This window comes from Metopolophium dirhodum, chromosome 1 (genome assembly GCF_019925205.1).
Source record: "Metopolophium dirhodum isolate CAU chromosome 1, ASM1992520v1, whole genome shotgun sequence".
NCBI classification, from domain to species: Eukaryota; Metazoa; Arthropoda; class Insecta; order Hemiptera; family Aphididae; genus Metopolophium; species Metopolophium dirhodum.
The window spans coordinates 112,848,063-112,868,693 of NC_083560.1; the positions used below are offsets into that span (position 1 = coordinate 112,848,063).

The following is a 20,631-nucleotide window of genomic DNA, read 5'->3' on the forward strand; positions in this document are numbered from 1 at the left end:
CTTAGAGTTTGTAAAAGAACATTTGAAAATTGTACAACCTCGAAACGATTACAAGGAGTTACTCGAGTTAACAATGATTTTTCTTGGCGCTAAACCAAATAATACGACTTTTTTCCATACTCCCGATGCAACTCACCATGCAAGATGGATGGCAAAAGCTATTTATTCTCTTAAAATATACATGTTTCGTAATGAATTTGAATTAAGTAGTTTTGAAAAAAAACGGACTTCGTGATATTTGTATATTTGTAGTTACAATTTATATCGAAGCATGGTTTAAAGCACCTACTGCTGCAGCCGCACTATATCAAGATTTACTTTTTATACAAAAATTGTACAACTATAGTTCAATTGATAATAATATATCTAGAGTAGCAATGAATAAATTTCGAAATCATTTGTGGTATCTAACACCCGAAGCAGTTGCATTGGCATTTTTCGATAAAAGTATTTCTATTGAATCAAAAAGAAAAATGATCGTTAAACTAAATTATAAAACAGATTCAAACGAGAATATCAAACGATTAAATTTAAAAGAATCAGAAATTTCAGAATTTGTGAAAAATGAAATAGAGTTTTTCGTCTCAAGTGAAACTTAAGATTTTTTCAAAATATTTAACTTGGATACAGAATTTTTTTTAAATGACCCAGCAGATTGGAGTGAAAACTTATCTTTTCAAAATGCATTGCAAATGGTTTCTAAACTGAAAACTGTCAGTGATACGGCCGAGAGGGGAATAAAATTGATTGAAGACTACAATTCAATACTCACCACCAATGAGGAACAAAAACAGTTTGTGTTACAAGTTGTAAGTGATTACAGAAAAATATTTCCTGACTGCAAAAAGGAAACATTAAAAAAAAAATTGTGACAAAGCATATAAGTAATTATTTTTAAACATTTTAATAGAAAACTTAGTTTTAAAAATGTTCTACATTTGTAATTTTAATGAATCGTTTGGCTTACATACATATAAAACAATAAAAAATGGTTTAGCCAGATATGTTTAGTTTTTACTTATTTGCTTAAAATTGTAACTGTGCCAGTAATAAATGATGTAATAATGAAAAAGTGACATTTTTGAAATCGTCATAAAATGTAGGGTAAACTTGACTACTTATATCAATTGATATTTTATGTTCTTTGGTTGAAAAAAAAAATATAACCTAATGTCAGTGATTTTTGTAAGAAATTACAAAACTACTGAACTTCAAGTTCCCGGGGGCACGGCTAAAAACTGAACAATTGATTTCAAACTTTGCAGTTAATATTAAATTGGGCATTTACAAAAAACAGGTGGGTGCCACAAAGAAAATTTAAATATTTATTTTTAAGGGCCACCCTAAGGAGCATACATTGTTGAAGTAACTAAATTGGGATTTGAAATTGAATTATAAGTCTGTAAGGTACCAATTTTTTTTAGTACATCTGGTGGAAATTGATATTTTAAGCAGCACGTGTTTCTTCTCCTTAGGCCAGATTTAATTGTAAGGATAGAGTCCAACAATTTTGTACCCATCTTATTGCGGGCTTTTGTTTTTATTATATTCATTTGGCTAAAAAGCCTTTCAACTTCCGCATTGGACCATGGAAGCACTAATAGCTTCAATGCAAATTCACTCAATTCATAAAATGGTTTTGTGTCCGATGAATCTCTGTATATTGACACTTCATACCAAAATGAATGTGTATCAGTTTTTTCCAGCCATTTAATTGTTATATTATTCCATTGCACATTTATTTTACCAATGGTTTCAATCTCAATATCCATCATTTCCATGAGTGGTATAAGTGTATCTTTTACTACTTAGAGTGTGTTTGATACTGATAACAATGAAATATTTTCTAGTATATTAATGTTATGCGGGAGTCTTTGTTGTAATTAATTACCTAGGTGTAAAATAAACGACACGCATCTATCTCTTAAAACCTTTTCACTCGCAGGGCTAATATTTGAGTCTTCTACAGTTTTTTCAAAACTATACCCTAGGTAAGGTTTAGGATTTAAATAATTTTCAATCCTTACAGTTAGGAAATCTTCCCTGCACATAGGTGTAACAATTTTTCTTACAGTTGATTTGACTAAATTTGTTAAATCAGAAAGTAATTTACATGGATCAGCATTATTTGACTCGAATGATTTGTTTACGATTTGCACTTCTTCGAGTATAGGCTTTAAGAATCTTAAATACGCTAAATTTTTATTATCAGAATACATTTTATACAGAAGTTCTGCAGTGTAACATTTTTCCTTTAGTCTAGCAATACCAAATAAAGTCTTAAGCTCAAGCCATTGTTCCACAATTCTAGAAACTGCAGTTTCTATGGATAGCCATCTTGTACCACAAGCTCTTACAATTTTTAAAGGGTTATGTCCATTATTTATTGCCTTATAAAGATGCTTGTACTGACTTTGCCTAAGTGTCGAATGTGAAAACCAATTAAATGTTTCTTTAATTAAAAAGTCTATAAACCTTGGTAAGGCTTCAGATGCAGCACTTGAAACTGCAAGTTGCAGAGAATGACACACACATGGAATTAGTATAAGTGACGGGATTTCTAGTTTAAGTTTTTGGTAAACTCCATTGTTTACACCAACCATAACTGATGCGTTGTCCGTTCCAATTCCTACTAAGTTTTTTAACTGCAGCCCTTTATTTTGAATTGCATCCTTTAATGCATCAGTAATTGATTGAGCATCACAGTTTGTGATCTCAACCAATGATAAATATGTAGAAATAGTTTTACCCATTTCTCGGTCAAAATATATTATTGTAATGCCGAGAAATTTGGTGACACTGATATCTGTTGATTCATCAATCAGGAGTCTATATGGATTTTCACCAATACTTTGCATCAGAGAACTTTCAAAACGAGGTGCTAAGACATTGTTAATAATATTTGTGCATTTGGTTCTGTGTAGCTTAAAATCCTTAGCAGCTACACTGTCACCAAATGTATTATGACAAAGAGTTCCTAAATGGTCAACGGGTAAGATTGAACAGTATACTGCGATAAATAAGCTCAGACTTGCTTCAGCTTCATTAACTTTTATCGACGGAGGTTTACAGAAATTCGTTAAACTTCTTGAGCTGGACAGTAATTGTGTAGTCGAAATGTGCTTTGAAGTTTTAGCGTGTTGTTTAATATCATACAATTTGGCATTTACCTCCGTTTTGCAGTACCGACACCGACCTTTGCAATCATCACCTTCAACTGCTACCAACCAATCTTTAAATAATGTATTCTGCAACCATTCTTTTCGGAACTTTTGAGTGTACTGAGGCTTAGTAGGCTTACCCATTTCAAATTTATATTTAATTAGCATGTACAAAATTAAATAAAACTAAAATGTAAAAACATTAACGAATAAATGATATCAAAGAATTATGTGTGTAGTATGAACTGACTACTCAGACTACATAACTACTTCAGTACTTTGTGACTTTTACGACTTTTAATAATTATTATTATACAAAGATATTTAAATATATATTTTCGGGGGGGAAGTTGGCTTATCACGAATTCCCTTATCATTTACAAGAGGTTAGAACTGATACAGCTTTCTGCAGCTGCAGGCTGATATAATATAAAATCACAGATAAGATCTTTTATTATCTATATGCATAAAATACATATTATATATATCTGCGTTCGTGAGTCGTGACACACATTTTTAAAAAATGTTTTGTTTAGTTGAATGTCCCTTTAAAGCAAAAAAAGTAGTTATATGCCAAATATTTTTTTTTAAATATGCTAGATTTATAGCTAGTTGCTAGATGTAAAATCTAGTGGCTATGTCAGCATCGAAATATGCTAGATTTAGCCATAAAATGGCTAAATTGGCAACACTGGGCGTCGCACTCGATGTCGTAATAAACGATAATGATATCAATTCGTTCTACGGCGGTGGTAATGGAAGCGATTAAAACCGATAAGATTGACGATCTACAATCACGGCGGCGGAACACGCGATAACGTTGGATACTGTTCGGAACGATCGCAGGGAAATACGGTGGTCGTCAATAAAAGACGTGCTCGACCGATATTATTACAATGTACGTAGCAGCGATGGGTCGGCACGCTCTAGCTTGCCCACGGAGGGTAGCCGAGAACGTGGTACGCGGTGGTGGGAGGAAAGCGAGTATCGGCGGCGACGGCAGGTGCTCTGCTCGCTCTGACCCGTATTACGCGGCGGGTGTCACTGTGTGAGGGTTATCTCCGAGTAGTCTAGGCCGAACGCATCGGTGGTTCTAGCCTTCCCAAGGGTGGCCGAGAACCGCTTTAGCATTAACCAGTGGCTACTGGAGCTAACGATAGTCAGTTTCGGTGTTGGCCGGGCTCTCTTATATGTACTTAGACAGCCGACCGTGCGTGTTGAATTAACGAGATTTCTTATGCTCGCCAATGCGTTCGTTATTGATACGCAATTGTTTCATTGAAAAGGGCGCGCTCTACGGGCAACGGTGAGCGGCTAGCTATATATTTGTACTGCGGTCAATGGTTAGGTAGCGCGTCGTTAGTCTTTTATGTAGGTATTCCGTGTTCGTAACAACCAACGAATACAATTTTTTTGGTCTGGTAGCCTATTATACTTGCCTAAAAATGTTTAATTTTGTTCAAAATTAAATTTGATCAGGATAATAATTACTTACTACTCCAGAAAAAGCGTCATATTTTGTTTTGTAGCTTCTTTTGGACCACTGTCCATCAGCTACTACGGTTATTAGAGGGACGCCATCTGTATCAACATTACCTAAATCCAAAGCTATTCTTTTTTCTTCTTCATCTGCTTTTTGCATTTCTACCCAAGCTGTTTTTTTTATGTCTTTTTGTAATTCATTTTCAATACAAGTATATGATTTAGGAGACATTGACGGTATTTCTATTCCAGCACAAAATTCATTTATTTGGGTATAGCCAATACCTATCAAAAAATATTATCATTATACATTTTTTAAAAATAATATTTTGAGATTCTTAGTGGAGCGATATAAAAATATTTATTCAGTAATTATGTGTTTTTTTTTAAATTATTAAAATTATTTTTGGTTAGACATTTATAAAAAATGAATTTAACGGTTGCAAATATTTATATAGTTTCTATTTCTTAGTTTTATATTCTGAATGGAGTCACAAGCACAACAACATAAGAAAATCGCTATATGAGAAATGGAGTGAATAAATAATGTTGTAAACATTTTAAGTTCAAACGCTCATAAAAATTTAATTTGACTTTCCAGTAGACATTGTTTTTTAAGTGAAGGTAGAAAAACTTATAAGGAATCTTGCATTTAATTTCTAAAACTTAGATTTAAAAATAAAATTTTTTCTGAATTTCCGACTCAAAATATTTTGCGTATTTTTTTAAAAGTTCTAACTTAAAATGCTTATAAAAAAAATTGGTACAAGGTTCTCCATAAGTTTTCTTTAAATATCTATAAACAAAACTCCTGAATAAAACTAAAAACTTGTATGAGCGTTTGAAAGTATTGAACTGATACGAAATCACGTAAAAACTAGGTTTCTCATGTAGTTTAAATAATAATATTTTATCATACTCACCGATAGCTATTGTACTGTTAACAACAGATTTATTTATTGACCACTCAGATGAATTTTTCATAGATTGTATTTTTTGTTTTATGTTACACATTTTGCAAATAAACCAATATTCAGAATAAAATCCTAAACGAATCTCATATAAAAATTCCATGTTAATAAAATTACATCCAAATCCACCATCGTGATTATTATTTTGAATTTGATTGAATAGATACGATATGTCAACAATTCTATTCCCAGATATTTTATTGTGCGTTTCACTTTAAAATTGATATACATAGGTCAATAGATGAAAATATTTTTAAAAACAGAGAATATAAAAATAAAACATAGGTACGTGTTAGAATCTTCAGTTTCGACAGCTAATTTATGTGATAGTGGAGACTGTTGGAATTATAAACAAAACACCCTATATAATGTAGTGTATAAGTAATATATTCACACTGTAGTTCATCAGACGATGACTATACATTTTTATATACTACAGCATGTTATATGTCCTGCGTAGTGTAGCCGGGTATACATAGTTAGTCGTTGATTTATATTACGCCTCGTAACACTATTGTACATCGTATCATTATACTTATTATTATATTATATATATCCGATTATATTATTATTTACCTTTTAACTTCTGTATATCTGTGTACTTCAACAGGTTATGGGCCCAGAGTAAGGTCTTTATAATAAAGTCGTGAATAATTAGTAAAATAATAATTGATTAACGAATTGCGTGTTTTTTGTGTACAGACAGTGTACAGCAATAATAATTCGCGAAGTAAGTGCAGTGTAGTGTGCGTGCGTTTCTTAGTGTGCAGATAGTGTACATCTACGTTTTGTTTAAATATGGAGAACGAACAATATAAAATCAACAAACTCAAAGATGCATCAAATTGGGACATGTGGAAATTTCAAATTAAGGTTATCATGAATGCAGCTGAAATATTTGATGTAGTAACAGGAAAATCAAAGAAACCAATTTTAGCAAAATTCGGTAATGAAACTGAAGATGAAGCGAGAAAAAGGCATAATGTTGATTTTTCAATATGGAAAAGGGCAGATAATAAGGCTCAAAAATGTATCGTCACTTCGCTAGATGAACAACCTCTACAATACATTATGAACTGTGGCACAGCAAATGGTATGTGGAACAAATTACTTAATGTGTACGAACAAATGTCGGACATAAGCATAACAATAGTACAACAAAAATTCTATCGTTATACAATGGATCCTAAGGACAATATAGCCGGTCATATTTCGAAACTAGAAAATTTAAGTAGACAACTAAAACAATTGGGAGAACCTATCTCAGAATCAATGTTGATTACAAAAATGTTGATGGCATTACCTGATAGCTATAGGCACTTCTACAGTGCATGGGACTCAATGAATAGTACAAATAGAACGCTAGAACAGTTAACCACTCGATTGATGGTGGAAGAAACACGACAAGTGCAAGGACAGGAGGTCCGTAACGATGGTGCTGAAAGTATTGCTTTGACTGCAAACAAAGGCAAGTATAGTAAAAGTCAAAAATATGGGAACAAAAATGATAATACAAAACCAGGAAAATGCAACCACTGTAAAAAACCAGGACACTGGAAAAGGGACTGCAGGATATTCAAAAGGGAACAAGAAGAAAAGAAATCAACTTCTGGTTTGGCGCTTATTGGTGTACAAAGAAAAATTGAAGAAATCGACGACTCAGACAAATGGTATGTGGACTCAGGTGCGAGCGACCACATGACAAATCGGAAAGAGTGGTTCGTCGATTATAAAAATTTTGATGTGCATTCGCCTGTACGTATTGGAGATGGTAAGCACATTATGGCAGTCGGAAAAGGTAACATAAATATTCATACTTATGTTAACAATAAGTGGATAAAAGGCTACTTAAAAAATGTTTTATATGTACCTGATATAAAAGTAAATTTATTTTCTTGTGGGGCATGCCTTGATAAAGGAATTACAATGGTGACAGACAGTAAAGGTTGTACATTTAAAATGGATAATCGTGTAATTGCAGTCGGTGTTCGTGAGAATAAATGGTTTTCAATGCTAATCAAAACAGATATTTCACAGGAAATTGGACACTGTGCTAACGTTGCAGTTAAGAAATTAACATTAGAACACTGGCACAAAATACTATGTCATCAGAATGTCAAACATGTTCGTGAGTATTTAAAACACAATCAAATACAATTTAAAGATATACAAGGACAGTTATTCTGTGAACCATGCATCTATGGCAAACAGCATAAGGAGACGTTCACTCAGAGCGAAACAATAACTATTGAACCAGGGCAAATAATACACAGCGGCGTATGTGGACCCATGGAAGAGAATTCATTAGGAGGTAAAAGATATTTCATTATTTTTAAAGATGATTATTCTAAATATACTTATGTTTATTATATGAAACATAAATCTGAGGTTAAAGAAAAACTTAATTGTTTTCTGAGTATGGTTAAAACTCAAACTAAAAATGTTATTAAAACTATTAGAAGTGACTGTGGATTAGAATATAAGAATTCTGAAGTTCAATCAATTCTAAATATTTTTGGAATAAAGCATGAAACAAGTGTACCTTATACTCCTGAACAAAATGGAAAAGCTGAACGTTCAATGAGGACTATTTGTGAGGCAGCCAGAACAATGATCTATGCCAAGAATTTTCCAAAATCACTGTGGGCAGAAGCAGTCAATACAGTAGTGTTCTCATTCAATTATACTGGTAATTCAGGGAAAGTATGTAAAACTCCATATGAGTTATGGTTTGATAAACTTCCTAAAATAGAAAAGTTTGTAGAATTTGGAATAAATGCATATAGTTTAGTTCCAAAACAACGACGAAAGAAGTGGGATGCAAAAAGTCGAAAAGGATACTTTGTTGGATATTCAGAAACTTCAAAAGGGTATCGTATTTGGTATAAAGAAAATAACGAGGTGTCACTTAGTAGAGACGTTATTTTCAAGGATGAAAGTGTTGTAAATGACCAACGTGTAGAAGGTTCTAATAATTTAAATGATAGTAATAACATTGATGTTCTTAGCTTACACAAAGACGGCTCTTTAGAACACAGCAATACATCAGAAGGAGATGAAGTCATGGAAAATAAATTTGGGTCAATAAGTATAGATGACAATGAAAAACAAGAACATGAACAAGAAAATGGATCAAATGTCAACGTGTACAACTTGCGAGACAGAAGTAATATTAAGAAACCATTACGTTATGATAATTCAGCCTTTTTCGTGGTCGAATCCGATCCAGTGAATTTCAAGGAAGCTGTGGAGTCACAAAATTCAGAAAAATGGATAGAAGCCATGAACAATGAAATGGAATCTCTTGAACAAAACGGAACATGGTCGCTCGTAAGTTTACCTAAGGACAGAACTATTGTAAATTGTGGTTGGGTGTATAAAACAAAATATAATGTTCATGGACATGTTGATCGATACAAGGCTAGGCTAGTAGCAAAAGGGTATAGTCAAATGCTCGGTATTGATTTTAATGAAACCTTTAGTCCTGTAGTAAAGTTCGATTCAATTCGGTCTATATTAGCTATATCAGCAGCAGAACAATTACAACTTCGACAATTTGACGTTCAAACAGCCTTTCTATATGGAGATTTGGACGAAGAAATTTACATGAGACAACCAGAAGGGTTCAACGATGGTACCGAAATGGTGTGCAGACTTCAACGCAGTTTATATGGCCTAAAGCAGTCACCACGATGTTGGAACATAAAGTTCAAAACATTTCTTCTTAACTTTAATCTATTAGAAACAAAAGCAGATCCCTGTGTTTTTGTTAATAGAGAAAATAACAAAGTATTAATCGTCGCTATATTTGTTGATGATGGTCTAGTTGCAGCTACATCGAGTCAGGATGTACATGCATTAATGGAATATTTGAGACAACATTTCAATATTACCGAAGGAGAATTGAATCAATTTTAGGTACAGTAATTGAGCGAAAATCTGATGGATCAATTGTAATGCACCAAGGGTTGTATTGTAAAAGAGTATTGGAGAAGTTCAATATGACTGAAGCAAAATCAGTTCAAATACCAGCAGACCCTCAACATTCATTAGATGACAAGCAACAAAATACTAATTTAACTAGTAAAGTCCCATATTGTGAAGCAGTCGGAAGCTTATTATATCTCAGTCAGATTACAAGACCGGACATAACTTTTTCAGTAAATCTAGTTAGTAGATACATCGAGGATCCAAAGGAACAACACTGGACAGCAGTGAAACGAATTTTAAAATATTTAAAGGGAACTATTAATTTTGGATTGGTATTTAGTTATAGACAAAAACTCATGTTAAAAGGATACAGTGATGCTGACTATGCAGGTGACTTGGATACAAGAAGATCAACATCAGGGTCAGTATTTACATTAGGATCTGGAAGTATAGCATGGAGTTCACGTCGTCAACAGTGTGTTAGCCTTAGCACAACTGAATCAGAGTACATAGCTTTAAGTCAAGTAGTACAAGAATTAACTTGGTTAAAATTGTTTTTAGGTGAATTGCTGGACCAGCCAAAAACGGTGCCAACAATGTATGGAGACAATCAAAGTGCGATTAAACTCGTAAAAAATCCAGAGTTTCATAGAAGAACGAAGCACATAGATGTTCGCTACCACTATATAAGAGAAAAGTTCAATGAGGGATTGTTTTCATTGGAGTACATATCCAGCAAGGAGCAGATTGCGGACATTATGACAAAACCAACTCCACGAACGCGGTTCAATGAGCTAAGGGAGATGTTAGGAGTTATAAATATTGATGTATAAGGGTATATTGTTTAAGGGAAAGTGTTTGGAATTATAAACAAAACACCCTATATAATGTAGTGTATAAGTAATATATTCACACTGTAGTTCATCAGACGCTGACTATACATTTTTATATACTACGGCATATTATATGTCCTGCGTAGTGTAGCCGGGTATACATAGTTAGTCGTTGATTTATATTACGCCTCGTAACACTATTGTACATCGTATCATTATACTTATTATTATATTATATATATCCGATTATATTATTATTTACCTTTTAACTTCTGTATATCTGTGTACTTCAACAGAGACATTGTTTTCTCACATGAATTTCCACTGAAATCTTCTCGCATATCTAAATTATTATCATCATCATCGCACAATACATTTTCGATCGGACTTAAATGGCTAATGCCAGTCATGTAATTATTATTTGCTAATAAATTTACACTAAATAATAAATTCAGAAACGTATAAAATAATTAATTTATTAAATCTGAATGCCAAAAATATATTTTTACATGAACACGTAGGTATGTATAATACGTGATTAGCGACCTACATTGGAGATGAGTGAACGTACGAGCTAACGTACTGTGTTGATGTACTTGGTTGACAGTCAATAATATTGAAGTTACCATTTTCATTTGGTGCTGAAACTTCATGAGTATTTTCTTCCTCTTCATAGATACATTGTTTTGAGCTAAATATTTATACAATAACACTTACAAAATACGTATAGTAAAATCCTATCTAAGTATTCGTTATTGATAAAATAAAATAAGTAGGTAGACAGTGGCGTGTTATATTTTACTTATATAATTAATAGTTACATTTATTTATTGATTTAAAATTTAGAAAAAAAAGGTGGGAAAGTGGATGTCGCTCTGCTGTACAGTAGGTTACAAGTTGGTTACTGCATAATGGATGGTATTTAATTTGAATTCAATGATATAATATCATTGTATACGAAAAACGATTCTGAGCGAAGACGGTCAGCCAGCCTATGTTATATTTATATAACTAAGTATATTTGATGAAATTATTGTGAATAAAGTGGTTTATATTTAACCTAATTACGCGGAACCTTGTTATACATTTTAAATCCTTAGCTATAAAAGTTGAAAATGTTATAAATTTTTAACTACTAAATAATTTGTAAATACTTGATTTGCACATTTTCGTCATTCTTACGTATTTTGTCAATATTTGAACTTTAAATGCTTATAAAAAAAATTGTGACTAGGGATTTTTAATTTTTTTTTATCTGCGTTTGAAACAATATACTAGGAGCTATACCATAGTTATTAGCTAAACCTACCATACCTACTATATAAGCTATACTACTTTACTTAGTACTGACTACTTCAATGCTACTATCAGAAAGACTATAGAATGTGTTTACATTGTGCTATGTGTCTGTCGCCTGTGTTTTAGTTTATAACCGCGACTTCACACTCGATGATATTTGCATGCTTAAACTAGGAATATACGAACTTACTTATTAGTTTTACTGTAACGTCGATGTACAAGTGATTTTCCAGTTAGCCGTTTATTGTTGGTATTTTTATTTTTTTTGTTTTTTTTATTTGCCATACTTAAAAAAAACGATGAACAAAACAGTAAATAAATAGCTGGTTACACACGGAGCGATGCGTACGTTATTTTCGTAAAACTGTAATCACGATTAAAGATATATCTTTAATCGTGCGTGTAATGGTTTCGATAAAATAAAATATAGTTATTATTGTTATGTCGCCGTTATCGATAATTGTAAAATTATTTATAGATTGTCGCTGGCGCACCGTACTAGACAAAAACTGGTCATACACTTTTAGGCGGTAGTTTTTGCGGGTCGTGGGTAACGAACGTTATCGAACGCTGCCGTAATAGGAAAGGGGCAGCACTAGTCGATAGTAAATAATGCGATTTTCTTATAAAACATGTTTTGCGTGTTCAAAGATTATAGATTTCTGAGTGGTTTTATTGTTAAAACACCTATGAACAAAATTAAAGAGAACAATATTGTTGAGGGCCCCACGTAGTAATTTTTTTGTATTCCAAATTTAAGGCCCATTACAACGTTAAGAAGTATCGACTTTTAAACATTTTCAAATGACTATAACTTTTCATAAAATAAAGTTTTTGAAAAAAGGCTACGTGGGGCCCTCAATAATATTGTTATCTTTAATTTTGATAATAGGTGTTGTTGTCCTAAAACCTTCTTGGAGTGATTAATTTGAAATCTAAACGAGGATGTTTTTGATACCAAAAACGCCGGTACTACGTCCCCTTAAGTGTGTATCTTGTGTTCTAGTGTATACATCAATTATAACTGAAAGTGTGAAGAGGGGCAGTAACAACTAACAATAATTATAATCAGAACAATGAAAAACAAAATGCTTGTATACAAGTTTAAAAGAATAATAAAGCTACGAAACAACTTACTTCTATAATGAAATTAGTTTTATAACAATTAGGACATATTTTAATATTTAAAAAATCTATGTACCGTCAAACCGGGTTACTTTGGACATATGGGTAGGTAACTTGAGTACAAACGATATAGTGTTATCAATAATCAAATTAGAGCATTATCAATGTTTGTATCACTGCCACGATTATAAAGAACAGGTTATGCATCGCGGGCTGGATCGGCGGTCAGAACTCGTTACGCCATACTTCCATTGGCTGCATACTAGTTGCGTCCCAAAGATATCAACGAAAAAAGGTCTAATTCGAATTGCGGCCCGAGTTTATTTTGGGTACAGACGAGTTGCGGCCCGGGTTTTCTAACTCTAGATAATTTAATCTTGACTGATAAAATATAATCACAATATAATGTAGATATCAATAAGTATACCAAATAAGTATACCTTAGCCTCCGCTTTACTACCCGCTAAGAACGTTCCGTCGCTTTTCTGTGCTGTTCTATTTTAATTTATTTATAATGTCGAATGTTGAGATTTTGAGTGAAATGTTAAGTGAAAAAAATCGTAGTATATATGTAATCGATGGATATAAATTTCGTTTCCATAAAAATTTAAAAAATGATATTGATCGATATTGCTGTACTAAAAAGACTTGTAAGGCATATATATATTCATTTAAATAATAACGTAATTATTAAAAAAGTTTTAAATCATGAAAACCACGAGAAAGATAGTGTTGAAACAATAAATAGGCAGACTGTAAGTAATCAAGTGAAACGTAAAGCTGTTGATGATATTAATGAGAAGCCAAGTAAAATTATTCATAGCACCTTACACAAGACGTAAACACTTTGACAACATACGATTTAACATTAATAAGGAAAAATATTCATCATGCTCGATCATCTATTATGCCAAAGTTACCTGTGGACTTGAATGAATAACACATCTCTCTAAATAATATGAGTCATTTATTAGTTACAAATCGTAACGAAAATTTTTTACTTGTAAATGACAAACACATCAAACATTTTATTATTTTCTACTGAAACAAACTTAAAATTTTTGAGAAAAGTTGATACAATTTTTGTAGATGGGACCTTTAAAAGTTGTCCGAAATTATTTACCCAAATGTTTACAGTTCATGGTTTACAAAATGGTAATTATGTACCACTCTTATTTTTTTATACTTCCCAATAAAGAAATTAAAAACATATGAAAAGGCGTTTATGCACATCATATCTGAATGTAGCAAACTCAACATAAAATTTTCACCAAAAACAGTTTTTGCTGTATTTGAAAAGGCGATTCATTAAACTCTATTAAAAGTTTGGCCTTCTATTAGTTTAAAAAGTATGCCGATTTCACTTAGCCTAAAGCTGGTGGCGAAAAATACAGACAATTGGCTTAAGTAGTGAGTATAAAAAAAATATCGAAATCGGTAATTTTTAAAATACTTTTTGGTTTACCGTTTTAAATTTGAACGATGTGAGTGACTGTTTTAACAGATTACATAATGGCTATTCAACCAAGAAATGAAAAAGTAGAAATATTTGTTGATTATATATTGGAAAACATACATTTCAAACGAGTCCAATTTGCCTCCTTTTTTATGGGCAGAATACTCGGCGTCTACTATGCGCACTACTAATAGTTGTGAGGCTTTTCATTCGAAATTCAACGCTTTTTTCTACAGTGCTCATCCTAATATTTTTGTATTCGTCGATGTTCTGAAAAATGTACAGAAGGATACCTATATAAAATTAAGAAAGCACTCACTTAAATACTCGCAGAACAAATATAATAGAAAAAGAAACATTTATTAGAAATGCTATGAAACGGTTAGAAGAAAACCAAATTGACAAATTTGAATTTATACAAATACTATCATACAAGTTTTTACCAGTGCCATAATACCTAAGAATTATATAACATTATACTAAAGTATACTAACATTTTTAACTTCAATAAATATCATAAACGTTTTTACCAGTGCCGAAATTTTTTAATAAAAAAAAAAACATTTTTAATATCAGATTTTTATGTCAAAAAAACTTTTTAACCTTTAGTAATATCATATATATTTTTACCAGTGCCAAAATGTTTAAAACAAAACATCATTTTTAACCTACTTGCAGTATCAACTGATGCTACAGCCAGTCCCCTAAGTCTGTATAAAAATGTGAAGGAAAATGAAGCTTTTTAAATTTAAATTTACATATTTAAATTAATTTAATGTTAAATTTTGGGCCGCATTTCGTATGTAACCCAAAAAAACTCGGGCCGCAATTCGGAAGAAATTTTTAACCGCGGGACACAATTAGTTAGTCACCCGTTCCATTCAGGGCGGGCGCAAGAAGTATTGGCGCCCTTACCCCCCCCCCCCCCCCCCCCCTCCCACACATAGTTTGAGTAGTAGTAAAATTAAGTTTTTTAGTAAGTTAAATAAAATTAGTAATGTATTTTGTATCATAATTTTGAACTTAATTACCTGATCGTACAATATTGTAAAAAGGTTACACATATTATTTTATTAACTTATAAAATTGCCGCATTGCGTAAAAGAAAAAATTAAAATTAAAATTAATATTAAAACTTAATTTTTCTAGCTTTTAATTCCGAAAACTGTTTGATGGCTTCTACATAGTTTACTTTTTGGGCTAAATCATTTTCAATTGACAAAATATTGCTAAAGAAGAAAGTCTATCATCTGTCATCGAGGAGCGCAAATAAGTTTTTATTAATTTAAGTTTAGAAAAACTTCGTTCACCGGACGCTACAGTAACTGGAATCGTCAGCAATATTCTTAGAGATATCCATGTGTAAGGGAATACATCAACTAATTTCATATCATGTATAAACTGGAGCGCTGATTTAGGTGATCCTTTGCCAATTGGTAAAAGTGAGCTCAGATGTTTAAGTTCACTGAAAAGCTCTACGGAATTTATATCAGCACTATCTCCCTTCCGAGAGTGCTCCATGCAGATCTTTACAGCATGCCCAAAAAGATGTTCAGAAGGTGGTAATTTTTCTAAATTGTACAGAAACCCCCATAATTGCTTATGGTTTTCAAATTGAGTAAATCTTTCTTTTATAGATTCTCTGACTGTGTCTACAAGAGTGTAGAAAAATTCTCTTTTAAAACGTTCTTCGGCGCTAATCGAAAAATCTTGATCGTTGTTTTCATTAAAAACAGTTTTCTTACGTCGTACTTGTACTTCTTTTATGATTGGGTCTATACCTAATGACTCTGCTATTTCTTTTGAAGAGTTTGACGCATCTGTGTACCCTGTTTCTCGATACTTGTTAATATATTTGACACAATTATCTAATAATGAAGACGCCATTTCTATATCCATGTGAACCCTTGCATAGATTTACTTGAAACAATAAATCGTACCAAACATTTAATGAAATCAATACCTTGAAGTCAAGTAATTGATTTCCTAAACTGCTGGCTTCATTTCTTGTACCAGCATCTGCCACTTCAATTAATGCATCGTATACTTCTTTGGTTTGATATCGAATTGCTTTTACACTGTCTATGCGACTCTCCCAACGGGTTGTACACAATGGCTTAACCGTCAAGTTAGGTAAGTGTGATTTTAGTACTTGCCAACGGTAAACAGAAGCCGAAAATAAAACAAATATCCGTTGTACAATTCCAAAAAGTGTGATAGATTCTTTGGATTGCAAAGCTGCGTCAGATATAACGAGATTAAGAGAATGACAACTACATAAATGCCGCTTTAGGGTTTAAAGCTAAAATTCTTCCTTGAATTCCTTTTTTATGACCTTTCATATTCGCGCCATTGTCGTAACCCTGACCACGACAGTTCATTATATCATGCTTGTTTTCTTTTAGCGTCTTAAGCAATAACTCAGTAAGGCTTACTCCAGTAGATTCACTAATTTTTCTAAAACCAATAAAATGCTCAGCTACTTGTAAATTGGCAATTGCCATTATTTTCGTCCACAAATCTTATAGTAAATTACATTTTTTCAGAATGGCTGACTTCAGGAGTACAATCTAATATCACATCTCTTTGGTCGTGACGTGGACTCCAGGACAGCATCACGCAATAATCGGGAAACACTGGCTATATTGAGGGGATGAAATGAGGTGATATAAATTAGCAGTAACCTAAAACACGAGTGTTGGATTATGAAAGTCTTTATTTGTTTGTAGTTCGCAATGAAGTCCGTTCATTTACGGATATGTATAATATTGTATAATATAATATATATTTGATTGATGAATCATAGAATAATAATAATACTTTTAATAAATACTACCCACACAGCAATTTGAAAATATTTATATTGTAGACATATGTTTTCCTTGTGTTCTTGAAAATATTTTGTTTAACAAGTTGACTGCCATGAGTACCATATTTGGTACTCACATGGTTTGTCTCCTGCGCCACACATTTTAAACACGCTTTGTTCTACAGGCCTTGAGTATCAATTCTGGTACTCACACGGTTTGACTCTCAGGCTTTGAGGGTCAGTTTTGGTACTCACATCTTTTCATGATTACGTCACTGAGAACCATTTCTGATGCTCAATTCTTTTAATGGAAGAGAAAGAGGAGAAGATTTCAAACTGAATAGCGCAAACAGCGCCCAAATTTAATGTTTTTTAAAATAAAAAAGTAATTATAAAAAAAAAAAATAATATACAACTTGTATTAATATTAACTCGTTCAACTTTTTTAGTTAAAATATCAATAAATCAAACATAAATATATTAAATATAACTTACAAAAGAATAATACGAATTTTAAAATTACAATCGTTTTGCTAAATGCTTCGCTGAATGCGTTTTGAAAAAACAATCCAAACAGAGATATTTAGAACAGCCTGGACACATTGTTTATACTTTGCGTGTAATTTTTTGTGCGTGTTTCCTTCCACCCTGTTGAACCATTTCGAAGTAACAATTTGAACATCTACCACGTTTAGAATTAACAATCTTATGCATTTCTCCTTCAGTTGGTGTGGGTATCATTGGGAAGTTGGCTTTCGTTAGTAAAGCTTGAACTATATATTCTCTAAATTCTGTCACACCCATTTTATTACCAGTCACAGCAGTAAATAATGTTAATGTATTTAATACACTTGAATTTAGTAGAATTTCGAATGCTATTTTTCGATACCATTTTATAGATCGTCGAAATGGTGAATGATAAGAATTTCTCAAATCAGAAATATCAACAAAACCTTTTGCCTTATTATAATCCATTACCATTTGTGGTTAGAATAATTTTTGACCACGTTTGTTAGTTGTTTCTACTAAATTGTCTTTGTGTTTTGTTGACAACATAAGTACATCGCGCTTGTCCTTCCACTTCATAACTACGATATTATTATCATTTTGGCTTGATTTTATTTCACCTTTCTTTAATTTAGCATTTATTACGTTTTTTGGGTTAAACTTCCTGTTAGAACGTAATGTACCTACAAGATTTGTAGATCGGCTTAAAAGTTAATTTGATAAACTGACTGATGTGTACCAGTTGTCAGTAAACATGGTTCTTCCCTCATCCAAATAATCTGCAGCTAACTCCATTACAATTTTTGCTGAAATTGCCACTCCCGGGATAGCTTCTTGACCAGCATATATTTTAAATCCAATAGTATACCCATCATTTATACATAATTTAAATATTTTTATGCTGTATCGATGCCTTTTATTTTTTATGTATTGGCGGAACGACAAACGTCCAACAAATGGAATCACCGATTCGTCAATACACATATTTTCCCCTGGTATGTTATATACTCTATATTTGCTCACTAGCATATCAACCAAACCACGAACTTTATACAATCGGTCACCTCTAGGACATGTTTGATTGTTTGAGCAATGAAAAGTTCTCAAAAGTAACTCGAATCTGTTTCTGGTCATATACTTAGGAATATCTGATTGATACATTTCATTTTTACACCAATATCTTGCCAAAGATGGTAGTGGATTTAACCCCATCCACATAACTATTCCCAAAAATGTCTTGATTTCCGATATGTCAACATCAACCCATTTATTGAGTCTTGATTTTGGAGCACGAGGAGTTAAAAGTAAATTACGAGCATATCTGTTAGTTTCAATTAATAATAAATTTAAAACTTCGTCATCGATAAATAAACAATAAAAGTCATATGGGGTACCATCATAAAGTGTTTCGAGAATGTCTGGGTTAATTCCAAAAAACTCAGGATTGAACACAGGACTAGAAGTATGATTGTTTATTGGACCCCAATCAGACGAACTTGAAGCAGAAGCATAATCATTTGTATTACTATTTGAAGCAATAATATTATCCGTATTAGAAGCGTAATTTTCATGATTTTCAGGTGAATTATTCGAAGGAATAATATCATCATCAGTATCAGAATCCTATATAAATATGAAATAAGTAGTATACATTTTCTATTAAATTATTTCCTATTATTAGTTATGACTTAACCTTATACACGATAAAAGTTGTGCATTATCTAGTCAAAGACTAGATTAGGAAAATATGTGCGGAGTTGTAAAATGCGTCAGGTGTCAACATTTGAGGTCATTATGTATACCTGAAACAAAAAAGCTTTTTTTACAAAACTGTATTTGTGTTAGTATTACATTTAATGTATTACTTTTTGACGATGTCGGAAGAGTGCTTTCGTGAGAGACGTCCCCTTTTTGGGAAATGCATTTTGGATACTTAAAATTTGCATAAAGTGGTGGTGTGGTCGAGTTGTCCAGAAGACGGTACCTGGTGCAGGATTACGTGGTAAAATGTACATAGGATCGCCAAAAACTGTGTTAAATATTACTTTCCCCCAAAAATGTCAAATGGAAAAATTGATCAGCAGTCCTGATACTATAGTTTTCCGGTTTCAGAACTAAAAAAATCGAAGAATAAATACCAGATACTTTCCGGCAATACCCGATGGATGCCTGGGGTGAATGCACTAGTGTCCATTAACCAATATTTTGAAGTTTTCAATACTACCAAACTTTCAGGAGATGAAAAAATTATAATTCTCTTTTCATTTTTTTCATTGTCATACAATGGCTTTTCACCTCCTGTTGTTGCCTATATACCAGTCACTTTCAACTCAGTTACTGGTACTAAGGGTGGATAATATGCATTTTTAATTCTTCTTTATCTTCTTTTTACACTGTTTTCGGCTGGCATTAACAACTTTGCTTCGTTAGATAAATTTATTGTAGCTTTGGAAAATAGAATAGAAGGCGGCTCAGAGTGATTTTTTGCATTATTCTTCATTGATGATAACGTTTTTATTAACTCAACTTCAACTTGGCAGGCTCTATGGTTATTACGGTCAGTTGTAGAAACAATAAATATAATACAGTCATCGATTGTAATACTTCCTTGACAACTATTTTCATTATTTTTAGATTTTTTTATACAATTCCAACGTATCCCCAATTTAGCACGTTTTTGTTTAACATATACAAAATTTTGAAATATGATTTTTTACCACCTCTTTTTGTTTTAATTATTTCTATTATATCCGTTATAAAATGCATAAGAACGAACTGTTTACGCACAATGTTACGAACTATACTAACTACTAAGAGACATAAAAGCAAAAAATGTTGTTAATAACATAGCCGTCTTAAGTGGGGGGGGGGGCAAATGGGGCAAGTGCCCTAGGGCGTCAAAAGTATTATGAACTTAGGGGGCGTCATAAAAAAAATAATAAAAAGAAAAATGTTGTTTTTATTTTAGATATTAATTTTCATTTTATATTGTAATATCGAAGATAAGTACCTATCAAATTATATATGCCTTCAATTATATATAAATATCAATATTATC

The 20,631-nt window shown here is 32.3% G+C and overlaps 2 protein-coding genes across 2 annotated transcripts; both read right to left on the reverse strand.

Annotated features, from left to right (window-relative positions):
* Positions 1-15,457: 15,457 nt before the first annotated feature.
* LOC132951154 (uncharacterized) lies at positions 15,458-16,144 on the reverse strand. The gene has a single exon (XM_061022901.1). The coding sequence runs from the start codon at positions 16,142-16,144 to the stop codon at positions 15,458-15,460; it is 687 nt and encodes a 228-aa protein (XP_060878884.1).
* Positions 16,145-17,672: 1,528 nt separating this feature from the next.
* Positions 17,673-18,047, reverse strand: LOC132951162 (uncharacterized). Its single transcript, XM_061022911.1, has one exon. It carries the CDS (start codon positions 18,045-18,047, stop codon positions 17,673-17,675), a length of 375 nt encoding a protein of 124 aa, XP_060878894.1.
* Between the last annotated feature and the right edge of the window lie 2,584 nt (positions 18,048-20,631).

What these genes read in the sequence shown, in the direction of transcription:
- LOC132951162 (XM_061022911.1), bottom strand. Translation starts at nt 18,047, where the DNA reads ATGGTAATGGATTATAATAAGGCAAAAGGTTTTGTTGATATTTCTGAT.
- LOC132951154 (XM_061022901.1), bottom strand. Translation starts at nt 16,144, where the DNA reads ATGGCGTCTTCATTATTAGATAATTGTGTCAAATATATTAACAAGTAT.